Raw genomic sequence first — 27,821 nt, 5'->3', positions numbered from 1 at the left:
GGGGTAAACCAATTAGGATAATGGCAGATTTTTCAACATAGACCCTGAAAGCTAGAAGATCCTGGAACAACATATTTCAAACTCTGAAAGATAAAGGGAGCCAACCAAGAATTTTCTATCCAACAAAATTAAGCTTTATATTTGAAGATGAAATAAAAACCTTCCATGATAAACAAAAATTAAAAGAATTTATAGCTAGAAAACTGGCACTACAAAACATCCTTGGCAAAATATTTCATGAAGAGGAAATGAAAAACAACAATGAAAACCAGCTGAGGGAGGTAGTACACTAAAAGAAAAACTAATCAAAGAAGAAAATCAAGACTAGTTAAAAAAACAAAAATAAACAAATATGGCTGGAAGTACAAACCATGTCTCAATAGTAACCCTAAATGTTAATGGCTTAAACTCACCAATCAAAAGACATAGACTAGCAGATTGAATTAAAAAAAAGATCCAATAATATGCTATCTACAGGAGACTCATCTGTTAGGAAAAGACATAAACAGACTGAAGGTGAAAGGTTGGGAAAAATTATACCACTCAAATGGACTACGAAAGCAAGCATACTCAGACATACACAGACTGAAGGTGAAAGGTTGGGAAAAATCATACCACTCATAGGACTATGGAAGCAAGCATACTCATATCAAATAAAGTAGACTTCAAGCCAGAGTTAATCAAAAGGGATAAAGATGGACGTTACATATTGCTCAAGGGAACCATATACCAACAAGACATAACAATCATAAATGTATATGCCCCAAACAATGGTGCAGCTATGTTCATCAAACAAACTCTTCTCAAGTTCAAGAATCAAATTGACCACAACACAATAATCATGGGTGACTTTAACACACCTCTCTCACCACTGGATAGATCTTCCAAACAAAAGTTGAATAAAGAAACTATAGAGTTCAATAACACAATTAATAACTTAGACTTAACTGACATATACAGAATATTTCAACTGTCATCAAGTGAATACACTTTCTTCTCAGAAGCACATGGATCCTTCTCTAAAATAGTCCATATACTATGCTACAAAGCAACTTTTGGCAAATATAAAAAAGGAGAGATACTACCTTGTATTTTATCAGATCATAATGGAATGAAATTGGAAATCAACGACAAAATAAATAAACATGTATGCATCACATGGAGACTGAACAATATGCTACTGAATAAACAATGGGTTACAGAATACGTCAAGGAGGAGATAAAAAAATTCTTAGAGGCAAATGAGAACACAGACAAAATGTATCAAAATCTCTGGGACACTATGAAAGCAGTACTAAGAGGAAAATTCAATGCATGGAGTTCATTCCTTAAAAGAAGAAAAAAAATCACAAATAAATGACCTCAGACTACATCTCAAAGCCCTAGAAAAAGAACAAATCAGCAGCTAAAGCAGTAGAAGGCAAAAAATAATTAAAATTAGAGTGGAAATCAATGAAATTGAAACAAAAGAAACAACTGAAAAAATTAACAAAACTAAAAGTTGGTTCTTTGAAAAAATAAAGTATATTGAATTTTAATAGAAACTCCTAAACTTTCAATGAGCAGTTATACAGTGCTTACATTTCTACCAGGAGAATATGAAAGTTTCCGTTCTTCCAAATCATTATCAACTCTTGAAGTGGCCAATCTTTTATTGATTATAATAGGTGGGTATTGATCTACTGCAGTTTTAATTTGTATATTACTAATAAGAAGTAATGCTTATCTTCTATTCATGGACTTAATTGTCATCAAAATATCTTCTTTGGCAAGATGTTTGTTCAAGTATTTCATCCATTTAAAAATAATTAGGTTGATTTAAATTTCTAATTTTAGTTTTCTTACTATGGAATTCTGAAAATCCTTTTTATATTCTGGATAGAAATCTTTTCTTAGATGGATGACTTGTAAATATTTCTTTCAGTATGATGTGGTTTGACTTTCATTCCATTAACGGTATCTACTAAAGTGACAAAGTTATAAATTTTGATGAATGCCAATTCCTCAAGTTGTAATGTTTAAGAAATCTCTTCCCAGCTCAGTGTCACAAAGATTTTCTTCACTGACTTCTATAGGTTTTATTATTTTAGGTCTATGATCCACTTTGAGTTCATTTTTGTTTATAGAATGAGCTATAGTCTAAAGTTCTTTTTATATATAGTCATCTAAATGTTTTAGCACTATTTGTGGAAAAGACTATCTATTTCAATGTGATAGAAGACCAGTAAGTAACCTATAAGTTTGGGCCTATATGTGTACCCTCCATTAAAATTTGATAATCCTGACATCCATATCACATTGTCTTGGTTACTGTAGCTGTACAATTAAACTTTGAAATCCATTAGTGTTAGTCTCCAATACTGTCCCTTTTCAAAATTATCTGAAATATTTCAGGTTCTCTAAATTTACACAAAAACTTTGGAATAAGTTTTCAAATTTCAACCAAAAAAACTTGCTAGGATTTATCAGGATTGTATTAAATCTACAGGGTAATTTGGGGAAAATTAACTTGTGAAAATATTGCTTCTCCATCAAATAAATACAGTGTGTGTCCCTTCCATCATATTTCTTTAAATTCATAGTTTTCATCATAAAGATTTCCCCACATTTTTTGTCAGATTCAAATAATGTTCACACATGAAATAGTTCATATTTTATATTTTATTATAAGTGGCAGTTTCATATTAATAAATGGTACCTGGGCTGGGGATATGGCTCAAGTGGTAATTCGCTCACCTGCCATGCATGGGGCGCTAGGTTCAATCCTCAGCACCACATAAAAGTAAAATAAAGATGTTGTGTCCACTGAAAACTGAAAAATAAATATTAAAATATTCTCTCTTTCTAAGAAAAAAAAAAGGTACTATTTTTAACGTCCACTTTTGATTGTTGCTATTGCTAAAGTACATATACATATAATTCCTGCTAGAATATATATAATTGATTTCTATAGATCTTATAATCTTGTTTAACTTACGAGTTCAAAAGTAGCTCATTTGTATATTCTATGGAATATAGTGTCATCTGTAAATACACAAATTTTACTTCTTCCTTTCCAATTTGGATGTTTTTAATTTTTTATTTATTGCATTGCTTAAAACTGCTGGTAATATGTTGAATAGAAGTGGTGAGAGTCAATCTCCTTATCTTGTTCTTATTCTGGTGAAAAAGATATTTTTCTTTCACTATTAAGAATGTTATAGGCTAGGGTTGCAGCTTATTGGCAGAGCCCTTGCCTTGCACATGTGAGGCACTGGGTTTGATCCTGAGCACCACATAAAAATAAACAAAATAAAGATATTGTCTCCATGTATAACTAAACAATATTAAAAAAATGTTATTATCTGTAGGCTTTTCAAATCCCCTTTATCATATTGAGGAAACTCCTTTCAATTTCTCCTGAGAAATTATATCAGGAAAGTATGTCAAATGCTTTTTCTATACCTATTGAGATAAAACATAGCCTTTCTTTTTTGATGAATTAATAGAGTGAAAAGATTGTTTTGTCACATTAAACCAATCTTGCACTACTAGGTTAAGCCAGATTTGATCATGACATATTAATCTTTAAAAACAATGATTCAACTTAAATTTTGTACAGAACATTTGCATCTAATCATAAGAGACAATGGTCTGTAGTTTTCTTGTTCTAATGTCTATCTGGTTTTAATACTAGGGTAGTATCTTTATAGAAGCAGGAGGGAAATATTACATCCTTTTCAGTTTCAGTGAAGAGTGTATATATAACTGTTATTATTTGTTTCTTAACTGGTAAATATATCAGTGAAGTCATATGTACCTGAAATTGTCTTTGTGGGTAAGTTTTTTTTCTTAAACTACAAATTAAAATTTCTTTAATAAATTTATGATCATTTATGTACTTATTTCTTCCTGAATAAGGATAGCATCTTGAGAGGTAGTATGAGTGGTATGTATCATTCAAGATAACTCTTGAAATTTATCCATTTTATTTTAAGTAGTGAAATTTATGGGTAGAAAGTTGTATACAGTATTATCCATTAAACATTGGCAAAATCTGTCATGATGTCACCTCTTTCTCTTTATTTCTGGGTCAATAGGATTAGAGGTTTTCAGTATTATGGAACTTTTCAAAGAGCTAGTTTTTGCTTTCATCAGTTTTCCTCATTGTTTCTCTGAACATTTTCCATTTTATTGATTTTTGCTATTTTCTTGTTTGCATTTTAAATTTTTTCTCAAGTACAAAAGTTGGTATTATTGCTTTGAGACCTTTTACGTTTTTTTAAACAATATTTAGTTATTATCACACATTCATCTGCATCTCATTCTTCTCCTGGGACCAAGAAAAGTTGGCCAGTGCATGTTTTTCTCTTGGCAATGACACACCTCAAGAAAGAAAGCAGATATATGGTCTAAAGCCTTCCTCATTTTCTAATAAAAGTGTTTGGTGGAGCTGCGGTTGCAGCTGAGTGGTAGAGTACTTGCCTGGCGTGTGTGAAGCACTGGATTCATCCTTAGCACCACATAAAAATAAATAAATGAAATAAAGGTATTGTATCTATCTACAACTAAATTTATATATATATATATATATAAATAAAATGTTTTGTATTATAAATTTTCCTTTTATTACTATTTAAACAAAGTTAGTGCAATCCTATGCATTTTAATCTCTCCCTTTTTTAACCACTTATACTGGGGACTAAACCCAAGAGTGTTCTCAGTCCTTTTAATCTTTTATTTTGAGACAAGGTTTCACTAAATTGCTGAGCCTGCCTTTTGAACTTGTGATTCTTCTGCCTCAGCCTCCAAATCACTGGGATTACTGACATGCACTACAGCACCTGGTGATATATCTTTTTTTATCCCAATTTGCTATGATTTCAATGTTCAAAACTCATGTTGAAAGCTGTCAATGGGTACTTGTTTTTGGTTCTAAATTTCTCCACAGTCATGCTGGATTAGTGTTCATCCTACTGACTTCAGTTTAACAAGATTACCTCTGTAAAACTCCATCTTCAAATGAAGTCACATACTTGGGGTTAGGGCTCCAACACACACACACACACACACACACACACACACACACACACACACACACACACACTTGAAACTATAACAGTCAGTTTAAGTAATAAGAAAATAATATATACGTATATAAAATATATATTTGCCTTTGTAGTCATCACTTTTAATACTCTTCATTCCTTTTTCATAGATCTATATTTCCACCTAGTAAAGATGTTTTTCCCTAATATTTCTTTTAATACAAGTTTGCTGATATTGAATTTTTTCAGCTTTTGTATGCTTGAGAAAAATCTTCATTTCATCTTCATTATTGATATATATATATATATATATATATATATATATAGAGAGAGAAAAAGAGATTTTTTTAAATATTTATTTTTCAGTTTTTTTGGCGGATACAACATCTTTATTTTATTTTATGTGGTGCTGAGGATCGAACTCAGCACTAGGCGAGCGTGTTACTGCTTGAGCCACATCCCCAGCCCCTCATCTTCATTATTTAAAGACAAAGTTCTAGGGTATGTAATTTTAGGTGACAATCCCCCTTGCCCTGGGTGCTTTAACAAGTCTGTTTAAAAATATCTGGTTGCTTTTATGGCTACATCACTAGGTTTAGAAGTTTGATTATGATGTTTTTTGCATGTATTTTCTTCATTTTTTCTTGAGTTTGGGATTACTGAGGGAAGATTTCAATAATGTTTATGTTTGGATGGTTAAAACTGTCTCACTGATAGTCTTCAATTTTTAAAAAAAATTGTTTTCTGGTTTTTTTTTTTTTGTTTTGGTCAGTTTCTATTGCCATGTCTTCAAGATAACTTTTTCAACATCTAAAATGCATTAATCCCATCTGTGTTTCATATTACACATTCTGTAAGTTAGATTTGGGTATTTTAACATCTATTCCATTTCACTACTAACTTTTTACCACATAGGGAACATAATAATAATATCCCTATTCTATTTATTTTAAATGATGAATTATAGAAGTATAAAACAAAAAAATATGCAAATCGTAACTGTATAGCTTAAGGAATTTCCCTGAACTAGATAAAATTAGTTTAAATATCCTTATTTCCTAATTTTAATCTCTCTCCATATCTGTCTTTCTCTCTGTTATGTTTGTCCTTTTTAGATCATTTATCTCTTCATTCTGGGTCCTATTTTCTTACTTCTTTGCATGGCTAGTTTTTGTTGTTGTTGTTGTTGTTATTGTTTGTTTTTTTAATCTAGTCATTGTGAATTTTACCTTGATGGATATAAGATAGCTGGGGATTGCTATAAGTATTCTTGAACTTCAGTCTGAAATGTAATTAAGATACCTGGAGACAGTTTGATCTTTTTGGATCTTGTTTCTAAAATTTGGTAGGTGGGCCTGAAGCAATATCCAGTCTAAGGCTTAATATTCTCAACTACTGGGGCAAGAATTACATACTCTATTCAATGCTTTGTGAATCTTGACCTTTTCAGTGTGACTGGTAGTGACAAGTACTATTTCCAGCCTGTGACAATGCTGGGCACTGTAACCTTTAATTCTTTCAGATAGTACTGTCTCTGGGCTCATGAATTTTTCTCAAGTATATGTGCTGATAAGTACTCAGCTGTGTGATCATAGGGGATCCTTTTCAGGCTTCTAGATTTTCTCTCTGTGTAGGTTTCTCATTTGTCATACTCTGTCCTACAAACTCTAGCTACCATAGTCCCCTAGTACTCTCTTTAACTTTACAACTTTAACTTTACAACTCAGGTGACTCAGTTGGGTTCTATTTGGGTTCCCTCTCTTTGTACTACATACAGAAATGTAAGGCAACATGCAGGTGCAACGGTAGAGCTTATTTCATTTGTTTTCAATCTTTTAGGGATCACCATCCTTTGCGTCTAGTGTGATGTAAATTGTTTCATATGTGTTGCCCTATTTTTGGTTGGTTTATATAGGAGAAAGTAAACAAATGCAGCCTGTTATTCCATTTTGGCTAGAATATTTTCTCTTTGTTTTCAAATTAGTTATGGGGTTCTTGAATTATTAAAGTCTGATTGATTCTACTACTGAACTAAATGTAGCCATTGTTTTGCATTCCTTAATGAACATACAATTGAAAGTTTATAGGACTATTTATTAAATGTAATAATACTTAAAAAAATATAAGCCTGAGGTTCAGATCAAATGGTCATTATGTCTTAGAAGTTGTGAAGAACGTCTCCAATGTGTGTCTTAAAAGAAGGGAGAGAGAGAATCCATTCACAAAGTCATGAGTATGTTATAGTAGCTTCTGATATCACAAGAATACTCTGCAAGGATAAGAACAGCTACTTCACTGTTGAACAAATATTTGTCTTTGAGAAGTAAAGAAAACACTAATGATTTTAGCATTTCCTTATTCCTTAATGTTACTCAGATTATATTTAGACAGTAATGTTTATCAAAATGACATACCGTTAAAGATTCAGATGAAAGTTGAATCTTCATGCAGAAACTTTTCAATAAAGTAAGCACTTATTTAGCACTCACTTTATAACAAATTCTTTGCTAGGCACTTTAAACACTTTTCTCAAAAACAAAACAAAACAATATCTTATGAAATGTGGTACATTATTAACCCCATTATACAGATAAGAATATAGAGACTAGAAAATGGTGGTAGTGAGATTTAAATGTAGGTTGCAAGTAAGATTCCATTCTTTTATTTAGAGTGTACTTAATGTAGCATGCTCTCTTCTAGGTGCTAGAAATACAGCAGTTGGGGGAAAAATCCATAAATATAATATGATATAACATAATATAAATATAATAATCTATATTCTCTTTATAACATCAATAATGTAATTTGTGGGCTGGGTATGCAGTTCAATGTTAGAGTACTTGCCTAGCATGTGCAGGGCCCAGGGTTCTCTCTCCAGACCACCATCAAAACTAAAAGGCAATTTGTACTATTTTATTATGCCTAGAGCTGTATTAAATGTAAAATGGCAAATATTATGAATTTGTAGCTGAGGAAAAATAACAAATTCTTTTCTAATAAGGGAAGTACCTGCTCTGGATTCTCTTACCTTTAAAAATTACCCTTAACAGAAGTTTCTGGCATCATATGAATAAAATAAAAAAAAAGTTTAACCTAATAGGCAGGTGATCCTGCTTCACCAAACTGAAGCAACAGTGTCACAAAGTGAAGGAATGTTCTCAAAGGGGAGAATAATAGTTATCACTTATTGAGGATAAACATAGCATCAAGCCAAGTTTTAGTTAGATATTTATTCTCACAGCTCTTTAAAAGTAGAGAAAACAGTCTATATGCAGTAGTTTTCATATACTTACGTAAAAACTTAATTAAATTTTTGGCTGACTCCAGTGATCTTGCCTGTTTCTACCATTCCATAATGACACTTCAATACAGTACATTTCAGAAAGATATGTACTTAAAAATATCAAATAAAATAAAATGCAAAGCCCAAAACATTATGTGTATCTGAATCCTTATTAGCTACTGAACTTTCTTAAAGGCAGATATTACAAAAGCATATGTTATGGTTCAGATGAGGTGTCCCCCAAAAGCTCACGTGTAAGACAATGCAAGAATGCTCAGAGGTGAAATGATTAGTAGACTATGATAGGTGTAATCTAATCAGTAAATCAATTCACTGACAAGGATTAACTGGTCAGTATCTGTAGGCAGGTAGGATGTGGCTGGAGGAAGTAGGTCACCAGGGGTGCCTCTGGGGTTTACGTTTTGTTCTTGGTAAGCGAAACTCTCCACTTCCTAGTTGTCATGTCCTGAGTTGCTTTCCTCCATCATACACTTCCACCAAGAGGTTCTGTATCATCTTGGGCCCAGGATTATAGTCAGTTGACTATGAACTAAACAAACCTCTGAAAAAATGAGCCAAAATAAACTTTACTTCCTCTAAATTATTTTTGTGGGGTCCTTGGGTCACAGTGACACAAAGCTAACTAAAAACAGTGTCATTTCAGATTATGGCTATTTAGATACGCAAGGAAAGACAAATATAGTACTGGTTATAGTATTGGTTAATTAAATGCTCAAACATTTTCATATAATATATATTTAATTTTGAATGGAAAATATCTCTTATCAACTGGTAAACAGGAAATAGATATTTTCTATTTTTAGGAATGTAAAGACAGTGCTTTAGTTTGTAAATATAAACGCAAAATACTGAAGTCTCAAAACAAAACTACACATACCTCTACAGCAGGTACGATGTCAATACCAACAGTTAGAAATTCTTCAAACTTCAAAAATGGGTTAAAGCAGCTGCCAACATCAAGTAATCTGATCTTTCCCGAGGCTTGTAGCAACCTACAAAAAGATACTTCACATTATAAAAGGCAAACTTGAAAATAAAATATAAAAAAATACAAACACTTGAGTTAAAAAAAAAAAGAACATGTAGATTATTGATTCTTTAATATTTTGGTCTCAAGATGAGGGTCCCAAATAGCTTTTCTTTGTGTGGGCTTTAGCTATCAACAGTTACCATATTTTAAGTTAAAATAGGCCTAAATATTTTTTAATTCATTTATAAAACAATGTCTATTATATGCTACCATAAATAACATTTCAAATGAAAAATATTAGATTTGAAAAAGGGTTGCAAAAAGTGAGATGGGGCCTTGATTTTTGAAGTCTCTTTAATGTCTGGGATAACAGAAGACCACCACTATACGGCTTGGGGAACAGTTTAGCAGTTATGGCTCAGTAGTATAGTGCTTGCCTACCAGGTATGAGGGTCTGGCTTCAATACCTAGCACTGGATCCTAACAATGGATTCCAATGTCTGCTTTTGCATTTAAATATAATATCATATGCCATATCAATTTTTACAATTATCTTTGTAGAGGAATGTATCTATTTACAAATCAATTCTCAGTAATAAACATAACAAGGTTTTTGGATTTCACATTTATTTATCTCAATGATTTAAAAGGCCCAATGAAAGGAACATAAATAAAGTATTACTTTGTACGTTAGGAAAAGTTTTATTATATGCAAGAGTTTTTGTTTTTCTCATTTCCAAAAATAGTGTAAAAAAAAAGAGGTAGCAAATTTAGTCAAAATGAAATTTCATATGGCTCTATCTAGTTTCAAATAAGGATGAAGGAAAATAGTGGATTTTGTTGTTCCCAAGCCTGCAGTCCTAATGCTCAGACAATAAAGCAACAATATTATGAATATGCCAATTTTGAACATATGCCAATTTAATTGATGCTTAACCATTTTTTTAAAAAAATTCATGAATACACATTGGAAAACAAAGAAATATAAATAATTAGGTAAAAGCAGAATCTCAGCTCTTTGGAGGCTAAAGAGCAGACAGAACCTACCCAGCTTCTCTCCTGGTACCCTGGCTAGCATATTACCTTAAGAGATGTTAAAATACAAATGGTAGCTTCCTGGAAAACTCATTGTAAGTCAAAACACTATAGGCTAACCATAATTTTTTTCAGAGAAGAAATGCAATAAGTAGGGATTTCATTTTTAACCAACAGCTTGATGTTTCAACATTTTAGAAAAATGATCCTAGTTACCTATTGATTATAAATAAATTATTTAAAAAAAATCTCTAATATCGTATGTAACACTGCATAGTACCATAAAAATATGAGGCAATTAAAAATATTTTTGCCAATAGAATGTAATTTTATTTAAGAACTTATCTGAAAAGGGGTTATGAGGGTGTAAGAAAAACAGCAATTCCACCAAAGTGGGCCTTACTTTTAAGGCTCTTAACATAAGTCATTAATTTGACCCAGAGGAGGGTGAGTTTCTGTAAGGAATAGCCAGAAACTCTCCCAATGATAAGAGTTGCCCATAAAACTTAAGAGGTAATTTTCTGTACTGCACCAATCTGAAGGAAGGTCATTATATGTAATTTGGATGAAGGCTATAAAAAAAAATAACTTGTGATATCAAATTGAATTTTGTAGCTGTGCATGTTGGCACACACCTGTAATCCCAGAGGCTGGGAAAGCTGAGTCTGGAGGAGTTCAAAGCCAGCTTCAGCAAAAGTGAGGCACTAAGCAATTCAGTGAGACCCTGTCTCTAAATAAAATACAAAATAGGGCTGAGGATATGGTTCAGTGGTTGACTTCCCCTTAGTTCAAACCCTGGTACCCCCTACTAGTGCACCTGAATTCAGTCCCTTGTACTCCCTCCCACAAAAAAAAATGGTTTTTGAAATACCACACTACACTAGTTCCAAGGAAGAAAGAGGCCAGTGATCTTTTGTGGCATAGATTACAAATTGCTACACTCGAGCAAAAGGTCCAATAAATAGATACCAGAGAAATACTTGCTGCAGCATTTTCATAAATTTGAATATCCAGATTATAGCCAGTTAGAATCAATGAAAAATCTATAATGTATGTGATACTATATACTGCTAGATCTCATTCTTATTCTTGCTTGAAGGTATGGTTAAAAACAGGAGTTCTACAATCAGAAACAGAATAAAACCCAATTCTGTCTCTTATTATGCAATGTGGAACACAGATAATAATGGGACTCACACATGAGAAATTTTTGCAGGATTAATTGAGATAATAAACTCAGTGCTTGACCCAATGCCTGATACGTTTAAGTACTCAAAAAGTGATAGATATTGTTATAATTACTATCACATTATAGATACAATCTCTATAGTCCCCTTAGTAACGATAGTCCTGAGAATTAGTAAAAGCAGAATTTGCTTCACACTAATTCTACACCATGGATTCTAGTAAACCGAGTAGCAACAAATTTGATGTTTTTTTTTTTTAAAGCTTCTTAACTTTCTATCTGAACGGCATAGTTTAAATTATACTAGTTAATTCAACATTACAGTACAGTCACCAAGTACCTAACATCATGGATTAGCTTAATTTATCAATTCTCAGTAATTTACTTATTCCATTTCAAATTCTTTAGTTCAGTTCTTTGATTTTATCTATGCACAAAACACAAATACACAGTTTAAAGAACAGTTACATAGTGAACATCCATGTAATTACCACCCACGTCACTGCCTACACCCTAGAAGCAGGATTCTCCCTGATGATATCTCCTACCCTGACCCATAATGGTGTCACTATTTTGATTTTAGTGATAAACATTTCCTTGACTTCCTTTTATAGTCTTAACTACCTATGACAGAAAGCCTAAATAATATAGTTTCACACTACACATTTGCTTTGGTGACTTTTTAAATTTAATATTATATTTGTGAGATCTGTCTGTGCTTCTGTAACTTACCTTTGTTGCTGTATACCTTTCTTTGACACAATCCATTGGGGCTCTGATTAGTGTGGCACTAAGTCTAAAGATAACTTGGGGAGAATTTATGTCTTTACAACACTAAGACATCTGTTTTTTTCTTCCTTTCCTATCTATCCATCTACCCATATAATTATCTCACTTCTTTGCCCAGAACTTCTAATAAGAAGAAGCAAGCAAGTGGTTACTATTATGCCACTCTCAGAGGGAATATTCCAGAGTTTTAAGATTAAGCATAATGACTACTGGAGGGAGAACATACTCAATAAGGTTTTAGCAATTCCTTTTATGCTTAGTGAGGGTTTTTTTCCTTTTGGCTTGCTTTAACACAAATAAATATCACATCTTATCAAATCCATTCTATGCCTTTACTGAGATATAATTTTAACCTATGTTATAGTGTACATTATTTTTTTAGTTGGATATGGACTCAATGTCTTAATTTATTTTTTTATGTGGTGCCAGAATCAAAGTCAGTGCCTCACACATGCTAGGTAAGCACTCTGCCATGGAGCCACAACTCCAGTCCTAGTGTACATTAATTTTACATTAAATTAAAATTACATTCTTGGGAAATGTGTGCTTTGGTTTTGATATAGTATCTTTTTTATAATTTTATTTGTTTTCTAAACGTGTATGCAACTTAGTAAGCTCCTGTTTCAAAAATTTTTAAAAATTACAAATAAGATAAAAACACCTGGGGACATACCTCAGGGCTAAAGCACTTGCCTAACATGAACAAAATAACCCAAACTCTGGGTTCATGCCCCAGTGCTGGAGGGTGAGGGGGTATGAGTCCATACTTTAACATTTTAAAAAATTCTCACCACGCTGGGAGCTTTCAAATCACCCAGATTTTGACTTAATTTGGTTAGAATCAGGCATTAGGATTCTTTTTAAAATACATTCTGTTGGTGCATTATAATGATACATAAAAATGGGATTCATTATAATTTATTCATATAAATACAAAGTATAATTTGATGTGTTTCATTCTTCTAGGCACCCCTTATTTTTCCTTACTTTCTCCACTGATTACCCTTCCTCTAATCTACTGGTCTCTTATATTTTCATGAGGTTCCTTTTCTTTCCTTTTTTCTTCCTAGCTTCCACATTTGATAGAAAACATAAAACCTTGGTTTTCTGAGTCTGGTTAATCTCAATATTCTCCAGTTCTATCCTTTTTCCTGAAAATGATATAATTTTGGTCTTCTTTAAGGCTGAATAAAATTCCATTGTGTATATATGTCACATTTTCTTTATCTGGTTATATGTTGAGGGGCACCTAGGTTGGTTCCATAATGTGGCTATTGTGAATTATACTGGTTTATACTTGGGTATGCATGTATCACTACAGTATGCTAACAAGTTCTTTTGGATAATCACTAAGCAGTGTTATAGCCAGGTCATATACTGCTTCCATTCCTAGTGTTTTGAGGAATCTCCATATTGATCTCCATTTTTTGGTTGCACTAATTTACAATCCCACAAAAAGTGTATAAGTGCTCCCCTTTCCCAGCATGCTTGACAGAATTTATTTTTATTTGTACTCTTCATAAGTGCCATTCTAATTGGAGTGAAATGTGAAATGAAATGTAGTGTTTTTTTGTTTTCGTTTTGTTGTTGTTGTTGTTAAAGCAGGGCTGGGGATTGAGCCCAGAGCCTCATGCATGCTAGGGAAGGACTCTACTCAGACTGAGCCCCATCCCTAGATCTCAGTGTAAGATCTGTATATTTTCCTAAACTGGTAGAGGTTCAACATTTTTTCATATATTTGTTGGCCATTTTTATTTCTTCTTTTGAGAAATGTCCATTTAGTTCATTTTGGGCACTGAAATTAAAAAAAAAAATTCTGAGGTGAATGCACTGAATAGCCATAGTTAACATACATTTTAGTTTTTAACTTTTAATAATTTGTTTTTTTTCATTTGAAAATTTCACATTGATTCTATTCTTTTACTGCTAATCACACAAAAATGTATACCTGTACTGAATAATCGTGGTCTTTTCCCAAGCTATATAAAACCTTTAAGACACTCTAGTCTTTTTGTATATTTTATTGTATTACGTCTCTCAAGATGTTACCACTTACTGTTGTATATTATGCTTGTTTATGTTTATTAACACATTTATTTATTTATTTGGGCTTTTTCATTCCTTTTTTCACCTCAGACTTTACTTCTGCATTATTTATATCTTTAGAAATTGTTGTTGTTGTGGTGGTGGTGATGGTATGGGGGAATCGAATCTAGGAGCACTCTTACACTGAACTAGTTGAGGCTCTCCTCAAATCTGTAGTCCTCCTATTTTATACTCCAACTTGCTGAGATTACCTTGGGGCATCATTGCATCTGCTTAGAATTTCTTTCTCTAAGGCTTTGTTTTCTCATTTTCTTTCTTTCTGCAACTCCAAAAAGGTGTAAATCATTCTACCTTTTGTTCTTAACCACTTACATTTTTTTTGTACACTACATTTTCTTGTTTGTGTAGAATTCTGAATAAGTGTTTTGAAGTTCAGGAACTTTTTTCTCAGTACATTCCGTACACTGAATTGTTTTAATTTTGGCTTTCCATATGGCTAGTTTGTACAGTTTCTATCCCTTGTAGAAACTTTCAAGAAATTCTTTTAAAAAGTTTTGTTGTTGTTTGTTTAAAATGAAACTCATAATCCTGATATCCCTTATAGGTCTATTCTTGCTGTTCGTTGCTTCTGCAGATTTTAGGTCATGGTACCTTGTTTCCATGTAGGTTTCATAGTTATTATTTGTCTTGGGGACCACTCAGGGGATATGAATTTTAACTATGAATTTGTGCTTGGGATGTTCTGTGGTTTCAATTTCTCAGGTTGTTTACCCTGAGTGAACAGGATATATTTATTTCTGGATCACCAAACTGAGAAAGAGGTTTTTAATAAGAACTACTTTGGAGATTTAACTCTTATCAAGGGATTATATAAAACAAAGATCAAGTTTGCCAGTTTGTGTAAATGCTCTCAGAGTAAAAGCAGCTTTATGTTTTGCTTACCATTCTTGTTTCCTGCCATCATTTGAAATTTGGTTTTATCCTTTATTTAATGTTTTTAAGAAATTTATCCAGCATTTTTAAAGTTATTTTCAATCTAAGAGATTGTTTAGAATACTAAGCTAGCACACACTGTAGTTTAACTTTTAAATATGCTTCTTTAGTTCAATTTAGTCTAAATAGCATAAAATCAGTTTGAAACAATATACACAATAGTTACAAATGAATATTTAAATAAATACAAGCAATGTTATTGTTCATTGACATGAAGGTACACTATTATGTGAATATTAGGTATGCTAAAGGCAAAGATATCTATAAAAAACTAGAGAGTCAATCTAAATGGATAAACTCTACTTCCATTTAATCTGTGTGTACATGCAGAACCTAACTTGAGATCAATTCCTCTTAAACTTTAAAACTACAGAGAAGTGCTAGTTGTAATAACAAAAGAGGAACTACCTTGAAATGCATATTCACTGTTACTTAAATAATGTTTTTAAAACAAACTTTTTACAAGAGTTATAAATTTATTTAACAAAATTAATTAGGCTGATTTCCAGCAAATAATATTCAAATAACAATGAATATGACTTCTGAAAGAAGACTTTCTGTCATATAACCATGTGTACTTTAAGTCAACAGTTCTTAAATATTTTTGGACTATGAATATTTTTAGTAGTTCTAAGTATATGAATCCCTTTTCAAAATGCTTTTAAATGAATAAACTGAATTACAAAGAAAACTAGTCATCCTTAAATACAACTTAACAAAATTATATTCCTCAATCAATTTTCACTTTTTTCTTTAGACAAATTTATGCAGAGAATCTTAACTGCATTACTTTAGAATTCACACACACACACTCACAACTTAAGAATTCATAGTCTATAACTTCATTTTACAATTTCCATTTACACTGTGGAAAAAGTTTTTTGTTTGTTTGTTTTTTTCCCCTGTGCTAGGGATTGAACCCAGGGCTTTGTGCATGCAAGGCAAGCACTTTACCAACTAAGCTATATCTCCAGTCCCTACACTATGGAAAAATTTTAAGGTAAAAATCCCAGTATATGTAAAGCTTTCTATTTAAATTCCGTATGCTGTTTTTAACTCAGTATTGTCTTTTGTTCTCTTTTCTAATCAGTTACTGTATATGATCATTTTTTTTTTACTCCCCCTGCCTCAATTCCCACTCTGCTAGTTAAGGAGTTTAAGAAAGAAATACAGGATTTTATTTCCCACATAATTTTCTATCTGGAATGCTGACAGTATCAACAGCAGCATTTCAAACTACTCAAGACATGTTAAGAGGGAGTCATAAACTCTTAAGTAAAATTTTTTGCTTATTACATAAGAGAACCTGGTAATGTTTATCCAAGTATGTAATTTATAATAGTGTCCCCTTCCCACACAAAGTGTTCTCTACAGAATCAGAAGAATTCTCAAGAGTCTGTGCAAGGGTCAGCAAAAGCAAATATGGGAGCTAGTTAGAGGCTACAATATCTATACCCTTTGACCAAAACAGCAATGTATTTGCTTCATATGTCTGGTTTTCATAAAATGTTGTCCCTGAACAAAATGTACTATGGGTAAAATACTTTGAAAAAATCATTTGGGCCTTATTTGTTACCCCTAATGCTTTGAAGAAGGGGAAGGAAAAAATATTTCTACTCTCTTTCTGATTAAAAAAGAAGAAAAAGAAAATGTACTTTTGAGAATCAGTATGTAAACAGCACTGTCACTCCTTGGATTCACTGTAGTCAAACATGTGAGAAAATTTTCTAATGCCCACTTTTAGGGATGATAGATGACAAGTAGGTAAAAATTTACTACCAAATACTTAGAATAACATAGAAATCATTAGTTCAACCATTCCTTTTGTCTCAATCATGTTTTAAAAGAACTGTAGGAAAAATAGCTAAATAAGACTCTAGATAAGACTTTACTTTCTCCTCATTTATTTAGTAATTTACCTGTAGTCTTTTAAATATAACCCACTGAATTTCTCTATGTATCAAAAAATCCCTGAAATTCTGACTGGCTAAAGATGACCAGTTTTGATTACAATATGTAACAGACAGCTTCCTCTTTATATTTTGGTAGCAAAGAACAAAAAACAAAATTGAGGGAGATCAATTGTGGATCTGATTGAAGGTTACTTACAGGCTAAGTGATAAGTAATATGCACAAGTAGATGACAAAAATAAAATTCTGCCTACCACATCAGACTTGAAAAGCTTTCAAGGAAAAACAGGTATTAGCTATGAAGATAATTACTTGTCTCTGAAAGAACAGTTTTTCTCAAAGTACATTTCATGAAATATTCTTAAAAGATACTCTTTAGTCAATTAAGCCAATACTTTTGGGAAATGTATTCCCTTTTTGAAGAAGCACACAGAATATGACCATATAATAACTGTATAATTAAGATTTTTTAGCTCAATGTTTTTACACATTTATTCTGTTGGCAAACTCTCTTTTTAAGAGAGCACATATGACTTTGAGATCAGAGAGGGGAATAGGGCTTTCATGAGAAAGACAAGGACATCCAATTTCTAAGAAAAACATCTGAAGAAAACCAAAAGGATAACTCAGGAATTCCATATACAGAGTTCAGAAAGAGGTCTAAAAAAAATAAGTGGAAAGAACTTAGCCATGGCTTCAGATGAAAATCCAGATTCCTGATCTTACTGGCAAAATTCTTTGTGTTCTCATCATTATCATCACCATTATCTTACTATGGCAATGGCTTCTGAAGCAGGAATGTAAAGTTCTTAGGAGTAGATACATACTGTTACTCTCATTTTGTAGACTGAGAGACTAAAGTTTAGGGAAGTTAAAAAATACACCAAAGTCAGTAAGTGATACCAGATGATACTGAAATAAAGTTTGACTCTGCAGCCTGAGTGTTTAATAATAATGCTTACTGTATCTAATATAGAAGTGGCAATTTGGATACAATGTAATTGACCACAGTAAAATGAATATACTATGAATGTAGTTCTTCACATAGAAAACAAATTGACAATATGTATTCATTTTCTACTTTTGTGTAACAAATTACAAACAGTTTTGAAACCTAATTCCGTAGGTCAAAAGTTTAGGCAGGCTTTGCTGGTACTCTGTTTAGGATATAAGAAGGTGTCAACTGTTTAGTAACCTTAATTATTTGTAATATCCCCTTGCAACAGTACCTAGGTTATTTGACTGAATAAAGTCTAGGAAGCAAATAGGGCATCTCTGCCTATTTCACCACACTCAAATACAACTTTTACATTATATCAGTCATTAATAATTTTAGAAGATTATTCAAAATATTTACTTCCATGGTTAGAGAAAGACACAAGAAGGACTGATATTTGTGCATTTGTGTGTGTATGTGTGTGGATGTACATGTATACATACTTGCTACTAAGATCATTCTGAAATCTGTTTTGCTTATTTGAAGTCATTAATAAAGATGAGTAAACCAATGACTAAATTGAAAGTTCAGTTAAAATAAATTTTGACTAGACTTCTAAAAATGAAGAAAAATCACAATGGTAGTAGAAATTAACAATATTTGAATTAGACTTTAAATAAGAAAATATGATTTATTATTTTTCTGTATACCTAACAACATATTTTTGTTGTTGTTAAATGATGGTTTCACTGTTAACAGTTTTTGCTTATAATAGATAGAACATATTATAAGGAAATATCCCTTTATTATCTAAGGACACAAAACCATACAAAAAAGTTCTGAAAAATAAAATGTGTTTTGAAGATCCCAATTTTTTTTTCAGAAAAACAAAGCAATGAAAACATGTTTGTTGTCCAAATTCAATTGTAATCAACATCTGCCAGAAGCTTCTGTTTGTTGCAGAAGCTTCTGTTTGAACTAATACAATGAAAAATAAATAAAATCAGAAATTAAACAATATACAGAACCATATAGTAAATCAAAACTAAACTAAGAACAAAGGAACAGAATGTGAGCCACATATATAAAGTTAGATGTATTCTGAGTCATCGATTAAAAAAACTCAAATAAATTGGTATTGAGTCATACAGTCTGAACCCCAAATGTGAGATCCACAGTTTATACTAAAGAAAAAAATAACTGAAATAAAATATAAAGTCTGCAGTAATTTTTTTAAAAGTTTTTAAGTACTAGAATAAAACCACAAACAATAATGTAAGTAAAAATGTAAACAAACACAATGAGAATTAAGGACAATTATAGCCTGAAGAAAATGACATAATGTTTTATAAGATTAGAATACTAAAATCAGAATGAAATTTAAGAGTGAAAAGTGAACACTTTTATATAACAATGACAATGAGATGAGCCTGTTAGGATAAAAGTGGGAAGTGAGCAAACATGTGACTTCAAAGAGCAGTAAATGGACAAGTAAGATGACCCCTGGGATGTACAGTATGGCTGGGAAAGAGGAGGCAATCAATGCTGCATGTATGTGGGGACTGGGATATGAATGATGGTGTTCTTTCTTGCTCTTCCAGAACTAGGTCAAGAGACAAGACCACCATCTACTCTTATTTCAATTAGAACATGTTTACCAGGTGAATAGCTTTTTGCTTAGAGGTGGCTAGCTTGTATGGTACATAATCTAAATATTATTTAATGATAATATAACTTCTTTTAAAGCAGAATGGAAATATTTAGGAAAAGCACTGAAATATTTGTACTCTTTGATAAGAAATGTTACTGTAAATTTTATTAAGGACAATAGTAAAAAGAAAGGTATAAAAAGTGAACTTAAGATTATACAACTGTTAAAAATAAATATGAAGACCATAGTAGATACAGAATGTTTCCCAGTGAAAACAGAATATAATATATATGCTTTGAAAGCAACAATGTAAAAGGTAACAGTAATACTGAGATGGCAAAACCATTACAGAATGTTTTTAAAAATATTCAAAGTGATTTTGAAAATGATGATCTCAAGAAAAGTCACCATTCTTAAATGTTTAAATATTCCAGATTAATATGTCTTCAGTTATTTGTTTAAAAATTCTTTACCAGTTTTTTTTTAAATATTTATTTTACTTAGTTTTCGGCGGACACAACATCTTTCTTTGTATGTGGTGCTGAGGATCGAACCCGAGCCGCATGCATGCCAGCCGAGCGCGCTACCGCTTGAGCCACATCCCCAGCCCGTCCTTCACCAGTTTTGATGAGTTGTTAATAATCATGAATTTCAAATTAATAAGGTTTTACTACATGCTAGTAATTTGCTTCTGCAAGCTTATATACTTTATAAAAACATTCATAAATCTTTTCTTGAATCTTAACAAGACTATTTGTAAAGGGCATTCACAAAGATATCTTGCCAGTATAAGCTTTACCAGTATGTACTACATGAAAAAGAAAATGATTAATTATATATATCAATTTGACTAGGCTATGGTACCCAGATGTTTCATCAAACACCAATCCAGATGTCCCAGTGAAGTATTCTATTTTTGTTTTTAAGAATAAAATTAACATTTAAATCAGCAGTCTTTGAATAAAACGTACTGCCCTCTAGAATGTGGGTGAGTCTCATCCAATCACTGGCTGGCCTTAAGAGAAAAAACTGAAGTTGCCCAAGGAAGAAGAAATTCTGCCTCCATACTACCTTCAGACTCAAGCTGCAACATCAACTCTTCCCTGTCTCTTCAGTATGCCTTGCAGATTTCAAACTCGGCAACCCCTGAATCATGGAGCCAATTCCTTAAAACCTCTCTCACTGTGTATGTGTATACATATTCTATTGCTTCTGTCCCTCTGGAGAACCCTGAATAATATCCCCACATAGTTCCTATAATAGTTAAGAACCTCATTTGTTAAGTAGGGTCACCCAAGAGACAAGGAGGAGTTCTAAAACTTGAATAACAACCACAGTGGCATTCCTACTATTTGTTCTCTTGCAACATACTACAATAAACTGAGTTTCCTTGCCCACAGGCAAGTTAACAGAAGAAATTACTGATTTTAATTAAAAAAGCCTTGTGAAAATGTTTATAAGATTTGACAAAGAAACTAACACAAATGAAAGGGAATTTTAAAAAACATCTATAAGAGATCAGACACTTCCTGTTTCTCTTCTTTGGGAGAACATTTTTTGCTAAATTGAGGTAAAAAATGACTAAAGCAGATCTGAAAAGGAAGAAAAAAAATCAAAATTATAAAGAATGCTAACATGTGGATTTATACTCTCCCATGACCTTGTCCTAAGTGATTATGTCCTAAGAAATTGGTAACACAGGAAAGCTATCCTGCTTACTATTTTTAAATAGTGCTTGTTCAACTTTCTCATCTATTATCATTTATGACAAGCAACTTATTGGCAACCTACATTGCAGTATTTTTAATAACCCAAAATTCTGTGGTAGGCTATGATTCTTTAACAAAGGGCAGGGGTCTAGTGACTGAAAGTATATTTTATATTTAATGAAAATCTTATAAGACTTAATACAGACTTATCTGTCTTAAAGTGACTTAATGAACACAATTTCTTGACAGGGTTATTCATCATGATCATTAGTAATTATTATAGATAAATAAGACTCTTCCCCTATTATAAATATACCTGTCTTTTTGGATTTATTGCTTATCTTTAAAATAGCTGGTCTCTTCTCTCACTCTCAATGTTATTAATATATTCTCACCCCTCTGTCTTCTTAAGGTTTTTAATCTGCATCTGATATACTTAAAAAATTCTTTCCTTTTATTGATGCTCTTTATTTCTGTATTTAAAAACCCCAATTTCATGGGAGTCACTTGAACTGATCTCCTTTTTGCTCAGAGTGTTTCAATATAAGGAGGCTGCAACTGAATTTACTGTCTTAAATAAGAGCAAGAACACCTACAGTAGATAGAGATATTAGACTATTTATGGTTTCTAAAAATAAAAAGTTCTCTTTTAGAAAGAAAAAAAAATTTCTTGAATAATTTATTCTTCAACATTTTAATTCTTTATCTCTTTGGGATCAAGCATAATGTTTTCATCTGATAGGTTTATGACCCATCCTACTCTCAATAATTTGGACCATATCACCTTACTCAATAGTATATAAAACTGAAGATATCTGGGATAAAAAGAAAACAAAAAACACAAAATACTATTAATTTCCTGTTGTTTCTAACCTCAATTAAGTCATCTTCATGTTATAAAGTCAGAATTATTGATGAGATTGTCACTATTAGGAATCTGTGTTAAAATTAACCCCAAAGACTCTCCTAACAGAGAATTCATTCACTAAATTACTGCTTTCCTTTATATCTGTGCTAAGTTTGGGGGATATATCAGAAAACAACACAGTTCTAACATCTGTTCCATAGAGATTTACAATCTAATACAGTGGTGTGGAAAGCTGCAATGGTTAGGAAAATTATAATGCCCATTGAGCTATTTACTAAGAGTTTCAGAATTCTCTAATCCTGTCATAATTTCTCATCCACTATTAAGGCCTAAGGAAAACATGGAATTTAGATACAGGTTCTCTTGTGATTTTATGAGAATGGGTTAACTTACTTAGAATACTGTAGATTCTACTAAATAAAAGCCTTTCCCAAGTTTTCAAAGCTGCTCTTATCTAATTATAAGTATGTATTCAATTTAGAGTTAATCCATAATAGTACAAAGAACTCTGGATGAGGAATAGGTTTTTCCTCTTGAATGGTTCTTAAAGCAATGAAAATTGCTTAAAGGTTTTGTGATGGAGTGATACTACTATCTCTGAAATACTTGACTACTTCATAGTCACATTTACAGTCTAAAGTTCTGTATTGTGACACTATCACTTCTGGCTTAGATAAATATTCACACAGGTAACAATATTTCTTTGAAATCCAAAAACTACTTCGGAGAAAGAAGGTACTAAAAAACTCAGATAGCTTTGGTTCTTTAATAACTTGTATGTTTTAAAGGTGACTCCCACCATAGGTTCACATTTCTTTTTTGATCAAGTTCTAAAACCACACTTCTAATTTTAAAACATGGCATCCTCCAGAAGCAAAACAACTGTCAAACTTTCTGTATTAGATTAAGTCTGTATTTTTCTTTCATTTATTCAAAAACATACTGGGTACTATATGCCAGGCATTCTACAGCTTTAAATAAATACTATAATAATAAGCAATATAAAGTTACTGTTCTTAAATTTACACAGCAGGAATATTATTTAGGTAATTGTTATATAATTTATGAATTATTGTTATGTGCCTTTCCATAAACAGAGTTGAACTGAAGAAGGATGGGACAACATAGCAGGAAAACATCTTAGAGTTCACAGAATTCTATGTAACACTACAATTAATCTATAAAGAAGCCTGCTTTGAATTTGATAATCTATGACTAGGTAGTCTCCTTTGACCAAGTGAAAAATAGAGGAAGAAAGCCAGGGAAGGAAGGGAATAAATTACAGAGGCCTGGTGAAAAACAAAGTGGTCAAGAAGGAAGAGGGCTTCAGCTCCTACTGCATCTCTTTCAAGAGCAGCTGCTCCCATAAACTTCATGCTGAAAGGTTTATTTTTATTTTTATTTTTTGGTACTGGGGACTGAATCCAAGGGCACTTTATCCTAGCTACATATCCAGTCCTTTTCATTTTTTTTTTTAATTTTCAGAAAGGGTCTTGCTAAGTTTCTGAGGCTGTCCTTGAACTTGCAATCCTCCTGCCTCAGCTCCCTGAGTTGCTGGGATTACAGAAGTGTGCTACCATGCCCAGACATTGTGAAAAGTTCAGACTCAAAACCAATTTGAGTCAAAAGATTTAAATCTCATTCTCCACTATAGGTCTATAGATGCTGCCCAAACCTGAGTATTATATCTCACAGGAGTTTTATATATCTTTTATTTATTTTACAATCAGCAATAGTCTTTATATTTATCCATGCTTTCTTACCTGTTTTCTCCCTCCTCTCACAAAATGCTTTCAATAGCATCACCATACATTGTCAAAAGAATGAGATTATAAGCAAAGTGAGAAGTCATTGAATACCAGATGAAGGTGTTTAAAAAGTGTGGTTCATGTTTTTTACAGTATGTCACTGTAAATTACACTTGTTTTTGCAATGTCCATCACTGAAACATAACTGGAAAATTAAAATTATACTAAAGTTTTGTCAGTCTTAATAAAATTGAGACAAAGATAAAATTCATGAAGGCTGCTTAAAGCCGTGAATATTCCACCTTTCAAAATCATAACTCACTGGACATGTAACAGAGAAGAAAAAAATTCAACTGTGTACTCAATTTTTATGAATATTATAAAACATGTATAACATAATTGAAATATACTGTTACTAATTCTATTTAAAGAATGAGGTATAATTAAGAATTTTCTTTTATGCTTAATAGTTATTCCATGACTCTTATAAAAACATTTCTCAGGAATTCTTTATGTATGAAAAGGAGCTATCTGCATACAGAGAAGTTATAGTTTCTTAGTTCACTGAGAGCTTAACTAATCTGTTCCACAAAATTCTTAAATCTGAAATCTGAAAACTTTTGAGCTCTAAGATGATGCCACAAGTAGAAAATTCCACACCTGACCTCATGAGATGAGTTGCAGTCAAATGCACAAATTATTAAAAATGTACAAATTATTAAAAATGTACAGATTTTTTCTGGACCATGTGTGTAAAGTACATATGAAACATGAATTTCATGTTTAGATTTGGGTTCCATCCGTACAATATGTCATGATGCTGCAAATATCCCAAACTCTGAAACAGTTATGGTCCCAAGCATTTAGATAAAGAACATTCAACCTACGATTTTTGTATCAAAAATTTTAAAAACGATGTTTCTGAATGGATAATTTGTAAAACATGGGATGTTTTTAAATTTAAGATATGCTTTTTCTACAGGTAGTCAAAAAGAATTGATTGTAAATAAAATGCAAGCCAATTAGTTTATTTACCAAATAGTTACTATTTAAAAAATAAAACGGAAAATTATAGCATTGCTCTAAGAATACTTTAAACTTTCATACAACTATGCATACTAATAAGCAACCAACAGTAGTAATACGGAAAGATGAAGTTTAAGGTTTAAATATAAACTAAGCCATCTGTAACTTTACATACACTTATTACCCTTTATATCATGCTTTTTTGGGAAAAAAAATCTTACTCTTCTTTATCTATTTTCATCATTACCTAGCATAGAGAACTAGAATATATTAGTAAATGTTACTTTTTGAATAACTAAATTCTTTCTTTAAATGTTCTGTTTGCTGAGGTCACTTCATATTTCATCCATTGGCCATGGGTTTTTCTCATTTTAAATTACATATTTTTTTAGACAAAATACCTGTTTTTAGTTATTACATTCTATGCCTTTTCTGTATCCAGTCTTGCTTGGCAAAAAGGTAAATTGTTGGGTCATGATGTCCATTTACCTGTGTTTGTCTATTATCTAAATCTATCTCATTTGTCATTTATAAGTGAGTTATATTATGGGTTTGTGTTTTACAGTTAAGATCATCATAAAGTTTATAGTAAAAACTGGGTTTTTTTTAATATAAAAGAGCATTAGTAAACATAAACCGGGACTGTATAAAACAGGGCATTCGGTCATCCTATTTTTAGGCAGTGTAACAAAATAAAAATCATAGCACAAACTGATGGTTAAGCATTCTACCAGTTAAAGTACATCTTACTGACATTCCCTCCTAATATCTGAGTATGATTTTTCATTGCCCTTTAGTTAGAAACATCCAACTGTGGTCAATATACTCTAGCATGAAATATACTTCATCTGAATTCTTTGAAAATTAATATCATGTGTATGGCATTCATAGCAATAATCTATACAGTGCTATCCTTAAAAATAACAGTTTCACAGCAATAATTCTGACTCTCATCTGAAAATGCTATGATGAATAACTTGTATTTATCAGAATTCAAGCAATTTAAGAAAAAAATAACAACAACAAAAAAATAAATACCATCACCCTCCAACAGCCCAGACATAATTACTAAATATTTTCTGAGTTTATGCCAATTTACTTTACTTAATTGGGAAAGATGCATTCACTAGTAGAAAATTCAAATGAGAGAGTTCTGGGTATAATCAGTGATTAAATTTTTTTCCCCAAATTATAGATAGAAATACTTATCTACAAAGGAAGTTAAAAAGAGCAGTCCTTAAAAATACTTCTTTTGAAGTAGTCCTGAAGAGTAGATTGAAGAAAGGAATCCTCATGGGGATATAAAGTGATGATTAAAGTTGCAGCACTAATACAACCTTCTCTTCAATCAATCAACCTAATTCTCTATATACACATATTTGGGCTTTAGCTAACTGCTACTCTTTCTGTGTCCCCTAACTTTGTTAATGCTATTGTATTAGCATAAAAACTAATTCATTTTATTATTATTATTATTATTATTATTATTATTATTATTATTATTATTATTATTATCTGTGTGTGTGTGTGTGGAGGTGGGGTGCTGGGGATTGAACCCAGGGCCTGTGCATGCAAGGCAAGCACTTTACCAACTGAGCAATATCCTCAGCCTGAATTCATTTTATTTAAGTGGCTAAAAACAGAACTAATTTACTCTATAGGAATATGTACAAAAAGTAAATGTGTGCTGTAGTTATTTGGGGAGAACACCTTATCGGAATTTCTTTCCAAACAATATCCTCTTAACCTTTCCACTTACTATAACAATTCTCTTAAGAGTATCAATACTCTGTAAATCTCCCACTTGAACTTCAAAGCACTGAAATTTACTTGCCACCCTCAACATTGCACTAATCCCTCAAGGTCAATGACTTCTTAATCATTAAATCCAAGAAAATCCTCTTAATATGTATCCTATTGATGAAAACAGTAATTTGTTAGTTTAAAAGAAAACACAGAAGACTCCAATTCCTAAATTATCTTTATATAATCTTGCTTAAGTCTCATTAGCTTTATTTTCTTTGTTAGATCAAATTAGATTTAATTACAATTACAAAAGTAATAGTCAAACTTGTTTCATAGAGTAAATCTTTAATAGTTGGGGACATAGTTCATAGAAACACATTAAGAATTCTAAGAACTGTGATTAACAAAAATTTTTTTAAATGCTTTAAACTCTTCCTAAGGAAACACATTTATTTTATGAATTCTTCAGACAGAATTTCTTTCAGTAGAAAATATCTTGTGGTCATCATTTTTCTTTTTATATACTCTGGAATATGGTATTAGTAACATGAAGATTTTCCAGTAGAGCTAGTACTCAAATATTTTAACCTATACAATCATCATTACTTTCATTCTCCACATCTAGCACTCTGGGTCTTTATAAGAAAACTCAGGGCTTTGTGGTTTTTGTATGATTCCTCTCATTTGACTACAAATTGTTTACAGAAGAAAAGAAGTCTCCCACATCTATTTCCTGAGCAAGTACTAAAACTGAGAAAGAAACTACCTTCCTAACCTTAAAAAGAAAAAAAAAAAAAAAAAGGAGTAACTGCTGAGTGTAGACTATGTGCTTCTGCTTATTTAAAATACTTACTATATATGTATGTGTGTGTGTG

General features: G+C 31.8%; 1 protein-coding gene across 2 annotated transcripts in view; it reads right to left on the bottom strand.

Annotated features, from left to right (window-relative positions):
- Window positions 1–27,821, bottom strand: part of Samtor (S-adenosylmethionine sensor upstream of mTORC1) — a 78,568-nt gene that overhangs the window by 9,410 nt on the left and 41,337 nt on the right. For both annotated transcript variants that reach the window (XM_040291566.2, XM_005332306.4), the window contains one exon: window positions 9,209–9,323. In XM_040291566.2, the coding sequence (XP_040147500.1) occupies window positions 9,209–9,323 (115 nt within the window). The remainder of the gene's footprint in view (window positions 1–9,208; window positions 9,324–27,821) is intronic.

Source organism: Ictidomys tridecemlineatus, chromosome 2 (genome assembly GCF_052094955.1).
Source record: "Ictidomys tridecemlineatus isolate mIctTri1 chromosome 2, mIctTri1.hap1, whole genome shotgun sequence".
NCBI lineage: Eukaryota > Metazoa > Chordata > Mammalia > Rodentia > Sciuridae > Ictidomys > Ictidomys tridecemlineatus.
The sequence above is the reverse complement of the archived record's forward strand: the minus strand, read 5'-3'. Positions and strand labels throughout refer to the sequence as shown.